The sequence below is a fragment of the Muntiacus reevesi genome, chromosome X (genome assembly GCF_963930625.1).
Source record: "Muntiacus reevesi chromosome X, mMunRee1.1, whole genome shotgun sequence".
In the NCBI taxonomy this organism is placed as follows: Eukaryota; Metazoa; Chordata; class Mammalia; order Artiodactyla; family Cervidae; genus Muntiacus; species Muntiacus reevesi.
Window position 1 is genome coordinate 36,818,913 of NC_089271.1, and position 18,175 is coordinate 36,837,087.

Genomic DNA, 18,175 nt, shown 5'->3' on the forward strand with positions numbered 1-18,175 from the left:
TCCAAACTGTTAGTTCCTGGTGTACAACATAAGTCTAGTTACCATCTGTCAAAAATGTTTGAGAAAACTCCTGTAGGAAGTGCACCTTAGGAAAGAAATTGTAGGGCAAAATGGTATGAACATTTTCAGCTTTTTAAGATGTTAAATTGTGTTTTATAATTGTTGTACCAATTTAAATTTTACTAACATTGTATAAAACTTTACAAACTTACCAACACCTGGCATCTTGAAAATTTTTGATTGTTGTCCAACTGGTAGATCCAGATGGATATCTTAACTATGATTTTTATTTGAATATTTCTGATTACTAATGAGGTTGAGTATCCTTTCATAGGTTTATTGGCCATTTGGGGTTCCTTTACTGTGATATGACCATTTATGTATTGCCAATTTTCTCTTAGGCTGTTAATCTATTCTTTACTGATTTAAAGGTGTTTATGACCCCCTTCATTTATAAAAATCCTTTTGCCTTAAGATCTGTTTTGTCTGCTGTTTATATAGTAATACCAAGTTTCTTTTGGTAAATATTTACATGGTATATTTTTTTCTTACCATTTGCCTTTCAACCATTCTGTGTCTATATGCTTGCAAGGAGACTATAGCATATATGCATATATATGCTCTATATGTATGTATACATATATATTTAAATATTTGCTATACATATATGCTATATATACATGCTATGCATGTATACTATATATATATAAAATTTTTAAGTTTAACTTGACAGTATTTTTCTTAAAGTATAGAGTTTAGTCTATTTATATCCATTGTAATTACTGTAATATTTGATTTTATTTATATTATCTATAGATTCATGGAAGTACTGTATTTTTCTCATTCCATTTTATCCTTTCTACTAGTATAGATATTATATGAGTTTTTGTTTGTAGTGATTATCCTAGAAATTACACCATTCATATTTAATTTCATAAATCATTAGTTTTACCCTTCTTCTAATCAATGAAAGGAACTTGATATTCTTAAACTCCAACTGTCTTCACCCAGGTTTATATATACTTTTTGTCCTATGTTTTAGAAACATCTATTTTCAATTCAACATTTTAGATATCATGTTTGTTTTACATCAACATTTGTTTAGATTTATCGATGTGTTTTACCAATTCCATTTGTTACCATTCCTTTTTATATGTTAGATCTACTTTACCTCCTCTTTTTCTTTCTTTCTTTTGGTCATGTGACACAGCTTTTGGGATCTTAGTTTCCTGACGAGGGAGTGAAGCGCAGACCACAGCAGTGAAAGCATGAAGTCCTAACTACTGGACCGCTAAGGAATTACTTTACCTCCTCTTTAGAAGTTCCTTTAGTGAAAATCTGTTAATGGTAAACTATGTCAGTTTTTATTGTACTGAAACATTTTTTATTTCACCCTTACTCCCAAACAATGGTTTCTCTGGATACATGATTTTAGATAGATATTTTCTCTTGGAACTTTAAAGATATCATTTCACTGGCTTCTAGCTTTCGTTATTTCTAATGCAAGTCAACTGTCATTCTAATCATCATTCCTTTGTTTGTAATATGTTTTTTTCCTCCTCTCTAGCTATTTTTAAGATATTCTCTTTATCTGTAGTGTTCATAATGTGTCGAAGGATTTCTTGTTAGTTTTCCTGTTGGAAGGGAAGAAAGGAGTAAATATATACCATCATCTCCATAACGCCAGGGTCGTTATTTGTCTTTTTCACTTCTGTACTATTAGCCTTATTGTTTTTTCATTGCTAAGTCATGTCTGACTCTTTTGGGACCCCATGGACTGTAGCCCACCAGGCTCCTCTGTCCATGAGATTTCCCAGGCAAGAATACAAGAGTGGGTTGCCATTTCCTTCTCCAGGGCATCTTCCTGAACCATGGATCAAACCCAGGTTTCCTGAATTGCAGGCAGATTTTTTACTGCCTGAGCCAGGAATGCAATTAATAATTGATATGTAATGAATGAATTAAATAATTCTAGCTTACTTATGAATAATAAGAAGGAAATTTGTTATACTTCTGTGTATCTAACTACCATATCTTATCTCCAATCTCTCCAGCAGTTAATAGACGGTAAAGGGAAAAAAAAGAATGTTTAGGACACTCTTCTTTTTTAGGATATGATTGCCCATTTTTTCCCTATAAGTCTAAGGAGAACTTGACTTTACATTTAAGTAAGCTATCAGGCAAAAGTTTGCAGTCCCAAGAGTTTAATGTTAAAGAAAATTAGAACCTAGCAAAATCTAAATATTCAGTAATCATTAATCACATAGCATGAGTGTTATTCAATTTTGGTCAAACTCTTCAGAGTATGACTTGTAGGAAACACAATGTTTATTTCAAGCTTTGTATTTCTGAAATATTAGATTGATATGACAGAGAGAAAAATTTCATAGTAGGTTTCGAGTTTCTTTTATTTCTTCTTTCACTCCTTTATTCCTGTCACTCTGCTTCAAACAGAGACATAGTCACAGATGTGTGCACACACACAGCCAGTCACAGCCCATCATATGAAATACTACATGCTATTCCTTGGCTTCTATACCTTTTCACCCTTACTCAAATCCTTGTCATAGCTGGTTCTTTTCTGAAGAGCGTTGTAAATGTAAGGGCTTTTAGTATAAATCCTGTTTTTGTCATGAGACTGTATAACTTTGGGCAAGTTATTTCAGCCATGTGAACTTTGATTTCCTTATCTGAAAACTAAGGATGATATAGCTACTTTATGGCATATACTGAACATTAGAGATGCCGTGTATACAGTACCTAGCACATGGCTTGGTGCATGGTACACACTTGGTATTTGTTCCCCATTCTTCAACTAATCCTTCTACCTACACCTCCAGGACCTGAGAAGGTGGCAGAGGCAGAATCCCAAGAGGTGGTTCTGATGTTGCAGAGTTCTAAAATAACAAATGACTCAGGTCCATATTTGAGTCGAGCAAATACAAGGGTTATGGTTGTTGTTCTTACAAGGATGGTAAGAGGTAATGACTAACAGTCCTGGGAAGATCTTATTTGTGTTAGGTGTTGCCAGCTCTAGGCATATATGGTAAAGATGATAATATGGAGGGCCATTTGCTGGGGCATGTAGACCTAATGTGGCTCATTTTTCTGTGACACCTGAAACTGCTATTGTTGTGTTTCCACCTTACTCTGTATCCCAAGAAAATGACAAAAACAAAACAAACAGAACTTCCCCTGCACATTTCCAGTGCTGGGGGCACATGTTCTATCTTCGGGCAACTAAGATTTCATATGCTGTGTAGCGCAGCCATTAAAAAAGGCAAAATCCCAAACAAACAGAAAAATAAGACAAGCCTTTGGCATGCCTCTCTTAGGCGGTTCTCTATCACTGATCTATGTTTTTCCCCTTGTTCTTGTTTCTTTTTGTGTAAATTCTTTGTTGTATTGCAGAAGTTGGCAAACCTTTTAAAAAATAAAATGTCAAAGAGTAAGAATTTTAGATTCTGTAGGCTCTGTTGTTCCCGCTAAAACTACTCAAGTTTGCAGTTGTAGCAGAAAAGCAGCCAGAGACAATACATAAACAAATGAGCATGGCTGTGTACCAATAAAACTTTATTAACAGACTCTGAATTTTAAATATTGTTCATATAATTTTCACAGGTCATGAAATATTCAGCTTTTGATTTTCCCAAACCATTTAAAAATATAAAAACCATTCTTATCTCATCAGTATCAGTTCAGTCACTCAGTCATGTCCAACTCTTTGGGACCCCAAGGACTGCAGTATGCCAGGCTTCCCTGTCCATCACCAATTCCCGAAGCTTGGTCAAACTCATGTCCATCGAGTTGGTGATGCCATCCAACCATCTCATCCTTTGTTGTCCCCTTCTCCTCCTGCCATCTTTCCAAGCATCAGGGTTATTTCTAATGAGTCTGTTCTTCGCATCAGGTGGCCAAAGTACTGGAGTTTCAGCTCCAACATCAGTCCTTCCAATGAATATTCAGGACTTATTTCCTTTAGGGTTGACTGGTTTGATCTCCTTGCAGTCCAAGGGACTCTAAGGAGTCTTCTCCAACACCACACAATTCAAAAGCGTTGATTCTTTGGCGCTCAGCTTTCTTTATAGCCCAACTCTCATATCCATACATGACTACTGGAAAAACCATAGCTTTGACTAGACAGACCTTTGTTGATGAAGTAATGTCTCTGCTTTTTAATATGCTGTCGTATTTTCTTCCAAGGAGCAAGCATCTTTTAATTTCATGGCTGCAGTTACCATCTGTCGTGATTTTGGAGCCCCCCAAAATAAAGTCTCTCACTGTTTCCACTATTTCCCCATCTACTTGCCATGAAGTGATGGGACCGGATGCCATGATCATAGTTTTTTTTGTTTGTTTGTTTGTTTTTTTAGAGTTAAAAAAGATCACTTTTTAATGATTAAAGTTTCAATTTACAAGGGATTCTTTTTTTTATCTTTTCTTTTTTTTTCATTTATTTTTATGATCATAGTTTTTTGAGTATGGAGTTTTAAACCAACTTTTTCACTCTCCTGTTTCACATTCATCAAGAGGCTCTTTAGTTCTTCTTCACTTTCTGCCATAAGGATGGTATCATCTGCATATCTGAGGTTATTGATATTTCTCCCAGCAATTTTGATTCCAGCTTGTGTTTCATCCAGCTGGGCATTTCGCATGAGGTACTCTGCATATAAGTTAAATAAGCAGGGTGACAAGATACAAGCTTTCCGAGTTTGGAAGCAGCCTGTTGATCCATGTCCAGTTCTAACTGTTGCTTCTTGTCCTGCATACAGATTTCTCAGGTGGCAGGTCAGGTGGTCTGGTATTCCCATCTCTTTAAGAATTTTACACCGTCAAATGCTTTGGCGTAGTCAATAAAGCAGAAGTAGATGTTTTTCTGGGATTTTCTTACTTTTTGATGATCCAAAAGATGTCGGCAATTTGATCTCTGGTTCCTCTGCCTTTTCTAAATCCTTAGCTCATAATCTGTATGAAATAGGTAGTGAAGAATTTGGCCCATAAACCATAGTTTGCCTACCTCTACCCTATTGTTCTGAATTTTTCATAGGTATCTTTTTAGAATCTGTGCAATTTATTTCCTGAGTTGAACATTAAGACAAGTAGGTTTTTATGTTTAATTATTCTTAGTTTTGTGTGCCTATCATCACAAACTGCCACGATTTAGCAGCTTGCTCATATGTGCTCAGTCACTTCAGTCGTGTCTGACTCTGTGACCCCATGGACAGTAGGCAGTGTAAATATATGATATTGATGCTGCAAACTCAGCCTCTGTGTACCAGTGCAAAATTGAATCTTGGAGACAGAGTTTTGGGTGAGGTAGATAAGAATAGCTTTATTGATTTGCTGGAAAAGGAGGACACAGCAGGCTAATACCCCTGGAAAACTGTCTCAATCCTGGAGAATTTGGTGAGGAGTTTTCTAGCAAAGCCTCAAGGGCAGGGTTGCTGATCGGATTAGAGTGTGGGCAGGGCCTGCACTCCTTTAATCTGGCCTCAGGTGGTCTTTTTCGGAATGAAGAATGCTGACATCTGCCATTTGTTGGGGGTTTTAGTTCTATAAAGAGCTCAAAGATATTGTTATGTGTATCCCTTTTTTGGGAACTAGGCCTTAATGTTGCACTATTGTTTCTTGGCTGCTCCTCCCTTGTGTCTATATCCCCTCCCTTCCTTGATTAGCAACTGTTCAGGTCTGCCCTTTGTAACTCATGTTAGGTCATGGAGTCTGGAGTCTGTTCCTACAAACAAGAAACGACAGAAAAACTTCCATGCCCAGGAGCCCCATAGGGTACAGCTCCATTTCAGTCTTACAGTTCTGTCACTCAGACACCTAGATTGGCTTGTCTTATTTCTCTACTCAGTGTTCACTAGGCTGAAATCAAGGTGTCAGCTGGCTGAGTTCCTACCAGAGGGCTCTAGGAAGATTGTACTTCTAAGTTCATTTTGGTGGACAGATTCTGATTCTTTGTGACTGTGAGGATGAGGCTCCCATTTCTTGTTGGCTGTTAGCTAAGAGCCAGCCTTTGCTCCTAGAGGTCCCTCCCTCTGGTTCTTGCAGGTGGACATCTGCATCTTAGAGCCCTCTTTTCACATTTGGAATCCCTCTGACTTCCCATTCCACAGCTTCTCAGTATCCAACTTCATTTTCTTCCTGTTTTCAAGGGCTCGGTGACAACTATGGGCCCACCCAGATAATCCTTGACCATCTTCCTATTTTCAGGTCAGGTGATAAATAACTTCAGTTCCCTCTGCAAAGTTCAATCACAGCACTACCTCAATTAGCATTTTATTGAATAAATAAGGCCCGGAAATCTGGAGGCAGTGCCTTTAGAATTTAGGATTGAATGATTACTGCCTAGTTTTCCAATGTAAGTACTGATGTATGCCTATAGATCACTTGATATATATCCAGATAAAGCCCATTCAAGTATTAAGTATTAACCCATTCAAGTATTAGGTTTTGCTGTATTTTATACAGTTTTGAAGCTAATCCAGTAATCCTTGCTTCTTGATAGGTGATCTAGCCACTTGAGGATAAATTTCAAATGTACAAGCTATGGTCATTCAATGAATAATTTACTCCAAGGATGACATTTTCACTTTTTTCCCAGTGATGGAACTGTGTTTCATAGGTAACTTACCTTGTTTCCTACATTTAGGGGTAGTATTTCAGGGACTCACCTGGTGGTTCAGTGGTTAGGACTCCATGCTACCACTGCAGGGGGCATGGGTTTGATCCCTAGTCAGGTAACTAAGATTCCACATGCTGCACAACATGACATAAATGAATAAGTATTTTATGATAATTGCTGGAGAGAACAAATTGGCATATTTTTCTAGAGTGTTTTTTTTTTTAATTTTATTTAGAATCCAATTGTTAATTTCTAAGTTCAGTCAAGGAGGTACTGAATCTCATGGATATAATACTATGGGGCTAGAGATCTCTATTTGACTCTTAGCTGCTTTACTTTAGCCGTGGCAGACTTGTCACCAATTTCTCTGATTTTCATCTTCAGTTGTTAACCTGAAAACTAGGTTCATCTCTTGGTGAGTGTTGAGTCAGTAGACGCAACCAAGCCAAAGATCAGAAGAAGGAAGTATTTATTATTACTTGCAGCAAGTAAGGAGAACGAGCTTCTCAGATGACTCAGTGGTAAAGAATCCACCTGCCAATGCAGGAGATACAGGAAACATGGATCTGATCCCTGGGTCGAGAAGATCCCATGGAGGAGGAAGTGGCAACCCTCTCCAGTATTCTTGCCTGGAAAATTGCATAGACAGACTGGCAGGCTGTAGTCTGTGGGGTTGCAAGAGTCAGACATGACTGAGTGCTCGTACAATTAAGGGGAACACCAGGGATCTTTCTCAAAGCATTGTCTCCCCAACCAAAATTGGGGAAATTTTAAGCTAAAGGTACATGAGTATTCATGAGGGGGCTTGAGCAGAGGAGAATTCAGCATAGTATTGGGCAAAGGTCCACAGAATCCAGCATCAGTTGGAGTCAGAAGGATCAACATCATCTTCCTATCCTCCACCTTTGTCGAGGCCTTAGTTCCTGTAGAACTCAAATATATGTTGCTAAGTATGTCCCTTGAGGAACTAGGACCCTCCCCATGGCTCCACCATTATTCCCTCCCTTAAGATCATTAATTACTGAGACCTGTCCAAGGGTGAGCACTGTAGCCAGGCTCAGATAACAAAATGGCTCAGACCAAAACTGATTCTTTGTCAAGAAAGCCATTCCTGGTTATCTTTTGCCAGGGATGCCTTAACCTATCTGCTTACATAGTGGCCTAAGTATCTTTTATCTTTCTTTTCACTCCTTACCCCCATGATACCCAGATACATATCTTCATCATTTCCTGTCCTATCTGTTGAGTTACTTCTTCATTGGCCTGCCTGCTTCTGATTTCTACCCCATATAATACTTCAGAGATACTTCAGAGATTCTATAATTTAACTTGAAATTTAGATAATCTGCCAATGTTCCCCATTGGCTCCAAAATGGCATTCCAACTCCTTAGCTTGACTTTCAGAGTTTTCCATTTTGTGACTCAATTCTACCTTTCAACCTCATTTTCCATTACAGTCCTCCATAGAAGCCTTAGGTCAAGTAGTAGATGAACATATGGGCCATATTCTAAGAATGGTCAATAGGCCTAGTAACTGGGATAAAGGGTTTGTATAAACATTGCACATGGTTGTGATTGTTCTGAGGTCTTTCTTTTCCACCTTCAACATTCTATTGATTGTGAAACCCAGACAGGTCCTTCTACCACCTACATTTTTAATTTGGCTCTTCCTCTTGTCATTGATCTTGTCATTAGTCTTATCATTGTCATTGGTCTTGTAATTGCCCTAGCTGGAGTCTTGCTCTCTCCTGGATTATTACCATGGCCAACCTGTCTCTTTGTCCCATTCTCTCTTTAATCCAGTCATTATATTACATCAAGATATCATTCTGAAACAGTGTGATCACAGCCCCTTTATAATTCAAAGCTTTCATTTGTTCCCTATTGTTTCCGTTGAAGCTTATTTATTCACGAATGCAGTGGTTAGGACTCCCCAGGTGACACTAGCTGTAAAGAACCTGCCTGCCAATGCAGGAGACATAAGAGATGTGGATTTGATCCCAAGGTGGGGAAGATCCCTTGGAGGAGAGCATGGCAACCCACTCCAGTATGCTTGCCTAGAGAATCCCATGGTCATAGGAGCCTGGTGGGCTACAATCCATAGGGTCGCAAAGAGTTGGACATGACTGAGGTGACTTAGCACATGCCATGGTTAAGAACTTGAACTATAGCATAAAAAAGAATGGAATAATGCCATTTGTAGCAACATGGGTGAACCTAGAAGTTATCATGCCAAGTAACCCAGACAGAGATAGGCAAATATCATGTGACGTCACTTACATGTGGAGTCTAATCTATAACACAAGTGAAATTATTTACAAAACAGAAGAAGACTCACAGACACAGAGGACAGACTTGTAGTTGCCAAGGGAGTGGGAGAGGGATGGATTCAGAGTTTGGGGTTGATAGATACAAACTATTACATATGGGATGGATAAACAACAAGATCCTATTGTATATCACAGGAAACTATTCAATATCCTCTGATAAAACGTAATGGAAAGGAATAGGAAAAAGAATGTATGTGTGTATAACTGAATCACTTTAAAGCAGAAATTAGGACAACATTGTAAATCAACTCTAACTGAATAAAATAAAAATTAAAAAACCAAACAAAAAAGAAGTCGAGCTGTAGGTCAGACTGCTTGGGGTGGGATCCTGGCTTTATGTGTGAGACACATCATTTTATTGCTCTGTTTCCTCATGTATAAAATGGGGGTAATCATGTTTACAGAGTGGATAAAAATATAGTAAATATGAAGAGCAATTAGCAAGTACCTTGTATCTAGTACATATTCAACCAACAGTGGATTATGATCACCATAAATTACTCCAAGGAGTGAGATAGACTCTCTTAACTGGTTATCTTTTACTCAATTAGGCGTTTTTGAGTTAATTATTTGGCTGAACAGTTGAATTCCAATGCTCTCCTCTTTTCTTTTGAGTAGGCAGCTAAGGATTGTAACTGGTGAGTGGTTTTTTGAAGAAAAGGCAAAGCGTTTCAAGCATGTCAATGTTCTGGGCACTGATGTTGTCCGACAGTCCATCTTAAGAAGAAGTCCAGGTAACTAAAGCAAAACTGCTTTAATCTTCATTTGGGTGGGCTAAATAACTTCTCTATTTTATGTATCAAAAGACCACAGTTGAATTTCCTCTGTTGAATCCCTTAGATCATTTCAAAACTTGGTGGCATCAAATCTAAATCTTCAATTCATACAAGGGAAGGTGAAGTTGGTAGAAAATGAAACCCACAGTCATTTTTCTCAATGTAGCACAGTAAGGTTTTTAGGAAAGGCATTGCTCTTCATCACAGACAGTTCTTTTCCTGAATGCACTTCCGATATTTTACTAAGCAGTTAAAGTAACATAAAACAGATGCCTTACGTGATTCACATTGTGGCAGAAATCTTTGGTTTTTCAATAAGGATGTATTTCAGATTTCGTTTAAATGTTACTTTTTCTCATCCAGGGATTATCAACCAAGGGCTGATATTTTGTAATGTGTCCCCTCCCCCAATCAGGCTAGGGAAGTGTTTGGAAATGCTAGGGGCCCTATCTGGTTATCCCAATGACTGTGGGGGAATCAGAGGCATTGAGGGATGCTAAATGACCTGAAATGCACAAGGCAGTTTCACTCAGTGAAGAATTATACTGTCACCAAATGCAAATACAGTAAGTTCCCTACATATGAACCTTCAAGTTGTGAACTCTCAAACATGTGAATGTACATTTTCATGTCCAGTTAATTCAGATGTGAATGATATTGCAGCTTGCCCTTCATCTCCTGTTGCTGACCACCCTTCAGCTCTGCCATCTCCCACTTCCTCCGCCTCCTCCACTTAGTAATTCTTGCCTGTTCACTCAATGCCAGCCCCTGTATGCCAGCTGTTGAACTGTACTACTGTACTAATGTGTCTTGTTTTTGTATTTGTTTTTTATGTTGTATTACACATAAAAGTATGACACATAGAAGTATTACAAACTTCTCACATAAATAACAGCCAGTTATATTAGTTGGGTACTTAGGCTAACTTTGTTGGACTTACGAACACACTCAGAACAGAATTTGTTCATATGTAGGGATTTACTGTTAACACCCCACTTTGAGAACGCTAGTCTGTGCATTCAGACCACAATTTAACTGCTTATATATTGAGTGAAATGTATGTTTAGAATCATATTTCTCATCTGGGCTACAGTAAAGGTGGAGCAGACATCTGTGCGTCTGTTCCTAGGGTGTCTCACCTTTCACATACTGGAGAAAAATGCCCTGATTTTGAAGCCTGGTTAGGAGGCTTGGACTTGCTTCCAATGCCCCTTCTTGGTGTCGCACTAGCAAGGAAGGGCTTTCCCAGAGGGGTAACCCTGGGATTAATGCCACAGAGAAAGCAGAGTCAAGTTACAAGGAAGCAGTTAGTTCTGGCTGCTTCCTCCACTCAAACCTCAGTAGTGTAGACCATCAGAAGGTGTGTGCTCAGCTACTCACCCTCCCAGGAAGTCTGGCTTATATGCTCCAAAATAATGATATTGTTTCTAGAATCCCATGCTACAATTCAGCCTCTAGGTATTTGGAGTTCTTATGAACCTTGGGTCCTCTGCCCTAAAAATATTTGTAGAGGAAGGATGTTTAAGTCCTCCATCTCTACAAAGCTTATCTCAGCAAAACTCCCACAGATGAGTCCCAATCTTAATCTTCATTTAACTGTGGAACACTGGACAGATGAAAAATACGCGTGACTGGGAAACATAAGATGGAAAAATCATTGCCAGTTACTTTGACTTCTCTGCCCTGTGTTAATGTAGAAACATGAATGAAGACTAGGAAACAGCTTTCGTTTCTTGTCATTTTGTGTGTAAATTTGTCTTTTGATTGTTTTTAATGAGGAGATGGAGAAATACAAAGCCAAGAACAAACCCGCCAGAACACAGAAAAGTCAGATGCTTTGCCTTCTGCTGGGCAGAAGGCCAGCCACGATGGACCCAGGAGAAAGGGGTAAGACACAGCCTCTTCAAGGGAATCTTTGATCCTTGTTCCAGTCACCTGTGACATAGACAGCCCCCCCGCCCCCCGCCGGCCCCCGCTGTTTTGGAAGTCTAATGTCACTTAAATGACCCAGAAAAGGTCAGAGACTTGACCGAGGTAACATTCTCTTATCATTTGCCTCAGGAAATGCAGTTTTAATTACTTTCAGTTTTAGATAAAGGTCCCTTCGGACCTGAACCTGTGAGGATTTTGCTTTCATTTGACATATCTGATCTTATACCAAGAGAATCCCTTTATTTCTCAGTAGAAGGCTTCATGCTTGGGCCAATGTTGCCTGTAGCAGGTGACAACTACCTTTGTTGTAGTCGACACCAACCCCTCCACCCTCCCCAACCCGCCCAACCTGAGTGCTGATATGTGAAACAGCCATATCCAAGATTTCTTAATAGGGCTTCAAACACTGTCTCCCCTGTTTAAAATGCAGGTCTCCTTAAGGAAGGAACCATTTGGCCACCTCGCTAACTTCATTCAGAAAGCAAATCTATGTGTCAAGTACTGAGAATAGGAATGGGAGGCCAACAGGGAAGTGCTGGGAAACTGGAAACGAGAAGGTTCCATTAGGGGAGTCAATTGGCCCCCAAAATGCAGGTTATAAGAACTTGAAAGGCTGAACTTCCCTGGTGGTCCAGTGGTTGAGACTTTGCCTTCCAGTGCAGGAGATGTGACTTCAATCCCTGGTCAGAGAGCTAAGATCACACATGCCTCATGGCCACAAAACCAAAGCTTAAAAGAGAAATAACATTGTAACAAATTCATACAGACTGTAATGATGGTCCACATCAAAAATGAAAAAAGGATCCCAAGGGCAAAGTGTTGCTTCATAGCCCTGCCTCTTGCAGTCTCTATAGTCTATTTCTTAGTTAGCTGGTGGCCAGTTTTGTGGTCCAGGTAGTGAGAATCCTAATCTATATCAAGTGGCTTTATGGTTTGTTCTGAGTAGTGTGGGGCTTCCCTTGATGACTCAGCAGTAAAGAATCCACCTGCCAATGCAGTAGACGTGGGTTCGATCCCTGGACTGGGAAGTACCCGTGGAGAAGGGAATATGACAACCTCCTCCAGTATTCTTGCTTGGGAAATCCCATGGCCAGAGGAGCCTGGTGGGCTACAGTCCATGGGGTCACAAAGAGTCAGATATGACTGAGCACATACATGCACATTGGGTAGCATGGCTTTGTTCTCAGCAAAAGCCACTGTGAAAGGCTGCCAGTCCCTGAGCCTTCATCTGTCTCTACAGAAAGTGTATTATTTTTCTTTAAAGACTCTTTTACTATGAGTAGGCATGAATCCTAAATGTCATTTGACTCAAACACTTATGACTAACCATGCCTTCGTTAATTAGCAGTGATGAATGGGAAAGATAGCTAGAGGGGCCATATGTCCTATATCTTGAGCCTTCCTACCATTCTAAACCTATTTGTGTCTCCTTGGGGCTCCCACAATGGCTTGTGCCTCTGCATCACTCTTGATTTTGCACTCTGACATCAACCCCTCCTTACACAAGAATGTCAAGTAAATGAACTGATCTTGCCGGATACACCCCCTCTCTCCCCTCCTCTTCATTGTAAGCTCTTCTACTGACTTTTTTACTTTTGTCCTGCGGTATTCAGCATGGTGCCTGGGCCATCAAAAACAATCAGTAATCTGATTGAATTTGGTGTGGAGTCCACAAGGGCCTCTAGGAGGTAGAGTGTGTGGACCCCAGGCCAGACATCACTATGTGGGTTACAGAATGGAGAGCCTGGAGCTGGGAGACAGTAAGGAGCTAAATAGTACCGTGAATGATATACATCCTGAATTGTCAAAAGAGTCCTAGTGCTGGACTGAGCTCTTCTGAAACTCCAAACTGGGATCTGATTGTTCTGTTGTCAAAGAATGTAACACCTAGTTGAAAAGGAAAGGTTCAAAGGTCCACACTTGAAAAGTTAATAATGTAGAGAAGGGTTTTAGGAAAATCTAAGATGGCAATATGAGCAGCCTGTTAGCCTTTTTGAAACATGGCAAGAAGTTTGTTGTTGTTTAGTAGCTCAGTCGTGTCTAATTCTTTAGCGACCCTGTGGACTATAGCCCGCCAGGCTCTTTTATCCATGGGATTTTTCAGGCAGGAATATTGGGTTGCCATTTCCTTCTCCAGGGGATCTTCCCAACCCAGGGATTGAACCTATGTTTCCTGCATGGCAGGTGGAATTTTTCCCACTGAGCTACCAGGGAAACTATATGACTACAAAAGCTACAATATGTGAATAAATAATTAAATATTAGATTATCAATGTTGGGAGGGCACAGGGACCATTGGGAAAGGCATCAAATTCTAAGTGGGACTTGATGAGGAACTTGAAAGAGGGAGAGGGCCCAGGATAACAAAAGAGGAGGAAGAGTGAGTTCACATGAAGGAGACACTGGAAGCAGCTATGCAGAGCTAAGGACATGTACACAGTGGTTCTCAAAGCAACATGATATTAAGTGCTATTCTCACCTAAAATGTAATTTCCAGGCAGACTGAAGCTTCTGACACTTTGATGAGACACTCCACCAGTGGTCTTTGAAACAGACAACTTGGCAGATCCTATTAAGATCGCCCCAGTACCTCTGGAATGGTTTTTCCCCATGAGAAAACTATAGCCAGTGAAGTAAATAAATTGGTCTCTACTGATACCATCACAAAAGGATGCACTCTTTATGTGAGTGCATTTGAAAAGATCCATGTTTGAGGCTTTTAGTAGCTTGGATCATGACCTGAATGTTAGTTTCTGAAGAGCTCTTTTTGCTTAAGTTCCAAATAATTTGGGGAAATGGGAATGCAGTCAAGGTTCATGTGGTGTGAGCCATTCCATTGTTCAGACTTATTACCCCAGGAGCATGCGTGCAGTCATTTATTCCTCAAGAACTGGCTGGGTTCTAGTTCATGCCAGGCCTCCCTCTAACTTCAGGGGGCCTGACAGGGAACAAGAGTTGTCCTTCTCATGGAGCTGCAGTCTAGTAAGTTGCTACATTAGTTGATCCCAGATGATCATCGTAACTCTTCTGTCTGAGCAAGGTGAGTTCAAACTCCCCTTTTCTCAGCATTGTGTAAATAAGTTCATCCCGGGCAGTGCTTCACCATTCTTAGGTGATAGTGGTGAGTCCCCATAGTCAATGATATTTTTCTTAGAAGGATAGAGTCCTAGCCTACCAGCAGCTGGTATGGCTTTGGGAGAAGTCCCTCACTGCTTCTACAGGTACCTTTGACCCTCTGTTACAGAAGCCATGGGGACTCCCCAGAATTGCTCAGCCTCAAGTCAGCTTCATTGAAGAATTATATACCATTGGAAGTACAATAAATGGTATTCTTAAAATGATATACTGAAGTGTTTTCTTATCTTCCTTTTAAATATATGTATGTATATGTGTAATTTCAGATTTCTTCTTAGCAAGTTCAGATCAGCAACCAGAGGAGAAATTATCACTCCCAAAACTGAAAGTGGGCGGAGCTACAGCTTGGACTTAGACAGCCACAATTTTCGGAGTTTAAAGTCAGCCCCTGGTTCTGACAGGTAAGACACATAACAGATTAGCCAAAGGAATAGACTGAGGACAGAGTTGGTATGTGCATTTGTGCTCAGTCACTTCAGTCGTGTCCGACTCTTTGCGACCCCATGGAGTATATAGCCTGCCATGTTCCCGTGTCCATGGGGATTCTACAGGCAATAATATTGGAGCGGATTGCCATGCCCTCCTCCAGGGGATCTTCCCAACCCAGGGATCAAATCCAGGTCTTGCACATTGCCGGTGAATTCTTTACCGTCTGAGCCACCAGGGAAGTCCAGGTTTGTATATTTCTATCCAAACAATGCTTCTAGATACCTGTAATGTATTCCTTCTCAGAGATCTTAAATTAATACAGAACGTGAAAAGCCAGAAGGATATTTTTTAGTTGAAATGGTAAGCACTTATATTTCTGGAATTACAGCTATCGAAATCATCCGTGTTACTTGCATGGCTGGGACTTGATGTTTTTTGGGGACTCAGGGCTGCAGTTCATATGGATAAATCCAGGAAAATAAATTGTTTTCATTGATTTCTTGATTTATTTTCTGTTTAAGCTTTGGAAAAAGAAACCTCTAGGTGTCATATACATTCCTTACAACTTTAAAAAATTAATAATAATTTCCTTTGAATTGCCTCAGAGAATTTCCATAAATTCCACTTCTTTTTAGTTCTACCACCTCTAACTTGTTATCAGAGGGCCAGCTCCTCAAATCTCCCATGCATAGAGCTATCACCTTGTCAAGAAAAGTAAAGAGAGAAAGGATAGCTAAGAGTCTAGTCATTTCCTATCAGGCTGAATGTTCTTTATCCTGTTGGAACAGAATTCAAGGCCGATTTTCATGACTGGTATATTATCAAAGGCAACGATGAGAAAAAAGATCTATCTTCATGGGTCATTAAGAGTACAGGTACTGTCCACCGTTATCTTTTTCCCTATAGCATTCCTACAAACTTGTGTCACTTTATGTAAAACTTCAAAGAAAAAAATAAGCATAAAATAAATCATTTCTCATCCACTATCAAAAGATGATGATTGTATTCATTTCTTTCCAAATTCTCAAGAATGTAGCTATATTTCCTTTACGATAAAAAATACTTTAAACCCTGGTTGCATTTGTCCTTGAAATCAGTTCCTTTGACTTCTCTTCGGGTAGCCCCCTATCTTGTCCCACAAAACCTTATGTAGGAAAATCTCAATTTTGGTTTTGATTGCTGAGTTCCTAACTCTCAGACAGGGATCAAAATTATTTAGAGATGCTATTTTTGTTCAGCCTCATGGGGACTCGCTGGATGAGCTATCTTGGCTCATATTTCAGGCTGGCATTTAAAAGGGATGATATATCTATATAAAGAGGAAAGATGGAGTCCCCCATTCAAAATACTTAGTCTCCTGGCTCAATGAAGAAAAGTAAAAAATTTAATTTACAGTTACTTAAGAAGAGTAAGGGTCATACTCTCCAATATCACAGTGCTTACATGGTTGTTTCAGAATCTACCTGTCTGGGTTTATTCCTTGTGTCTTGACAACTTCTGCGTGTAGATACAGTTGACCCTGAAATAACATAGGAGTTAGTTGCACTGACCCCACCCTCTCACTTTGTCTGTCAAAAATCCGAGTATCACTTGACAGTAAGCTTTTCCTATCCACAGTTCCTCTGTATCCTCATGCAGCTCCATATCCAAGGATTTACCCAACTGAGGATCCTGGAGTACTGTAGTATTTACTATGGGTAAAAAAAAAAAAAAATTCCATGCATAAAAAGAACCACACACGTAAAGCTATAAAGCCATATGGACATGTTTCACCAAAGACTGGTGTATTGACCCAGGTGTCTCTTGTTGTAAATTGGAATGTTGTCCTAAATAGACTTTATCTTTGAGATTGTAAATACCAAACATCAACAGATAGAATATAATGGTCAGGGTGCTTTGGTTTAGAGAGAATATATTAATAATAGTCAGGGTACTTTGACCGAACCAGGCCAAGAACAATGTCTTCCCAATAAGAAGGAGAGTCAGAATGTTTGGGAGATCAGCAGAGCAAAATGTCCTTTTCCTGAAACATGTATTTATCGCAATGATGACTCATTCATTAAAGGACTGCCACTGTGGGATGAGTTACATTATCCCCAAATTATTCCTTAGGAAGTGGGGGCAGGAGGTGGCCTATCTTTTCTTCACTCCCATCCCTAAAAGGTGTTAACTCCTTTTTTATTTTCTTGGAGCTGGAGGAATTCTGCAAACCCAAGTAGTCAAGCTTGCAGACCTTCTTTTCTCTTTAGGTTCTTCAAGCAGAACTGCAGCCTCCCCTGTAACAGCAGATTCCCCAAAAGAGAATTTGCAAGATTCTGGCCTCTGCCATCTATTACCTGGCCTAGCTTAGCAGTTAATTCCCCCTTCTCCTCTTCCATGCATATTTCTTCATAGTTCATTGCTCTTTTCCTGAAGCAGCTGGGCTTGAGCATCGTTTTTAAAAACTCATATTGGAGTGGAAATGATTATTTTTCAGATGCCTGCTTAGACTTTATTTCTTTTCAGGAGTTTCAAAGCAGGGAAATGTATGAATGGCTTAGGCAAGGCGCAGCAGCCTCTCGGAGGAACATGGCAAATGGCTCTTCACTGGTTTCTTGGGACTTGACACATGAGACAGCTGAGTTTTGTTTTTTTTAAGGCATAGAAATGTGAACTGTAATTAACAAACAGAATGCTCTTCAAGGCAGTGATTCCTAATTCCTTTCACGCTGTGATGAGTTGTCAATGTGGTGTGATTTGTGAGATATCTATCTTAAATCCTTAAAAAAAAAAAAGTCTTAGCTAATACTCAAAAACAACAACAACAACAAATCAAATAGACTCACAGACTTTGAGAAGGAACTTACAGTTGTTAGGGAGATGAATGGGGGAAGGGGATAGTTAGGGAGTTTGGGATGAACATGTACACACTGCTATACTTAAATGGATAACCAACAAGGTCCTAC

At 39.7% G+C, this 18,175-nt stretch overlaps 1 protein-coding gene across 2 annotated transcripts in view; it reads left to right on the plus strand.

Moving 5' to 3' along the window:
- SYTL5 (synaptotagmin like 5) overlaps window positions 1-18,175 on the plus strand; it is a 109,202-nt gene that overhangs the window by 40,481 nt on the left and 50,546 nt on the right. For both annotated transcript variants that reach the window (XM_065916495.1, XM_065916496.1), the window contains exons 3-5: window positions 9,577-9,692; window positions 11,513-11,621; window positions 15,068-15,202. In XM_065916495.1, coding sequence (XP_065772567.1) covers window positions 9,577-9,692; window positions 11,513-11,621; window positions 15,068-15,202 — 360 coding nt within the window. The remainder of the gene's footprint in view (window positions 1-9,576; window positions 9,693-11,512; window positions 11,622-15,067; window positions 15,203-18,175) is intronic.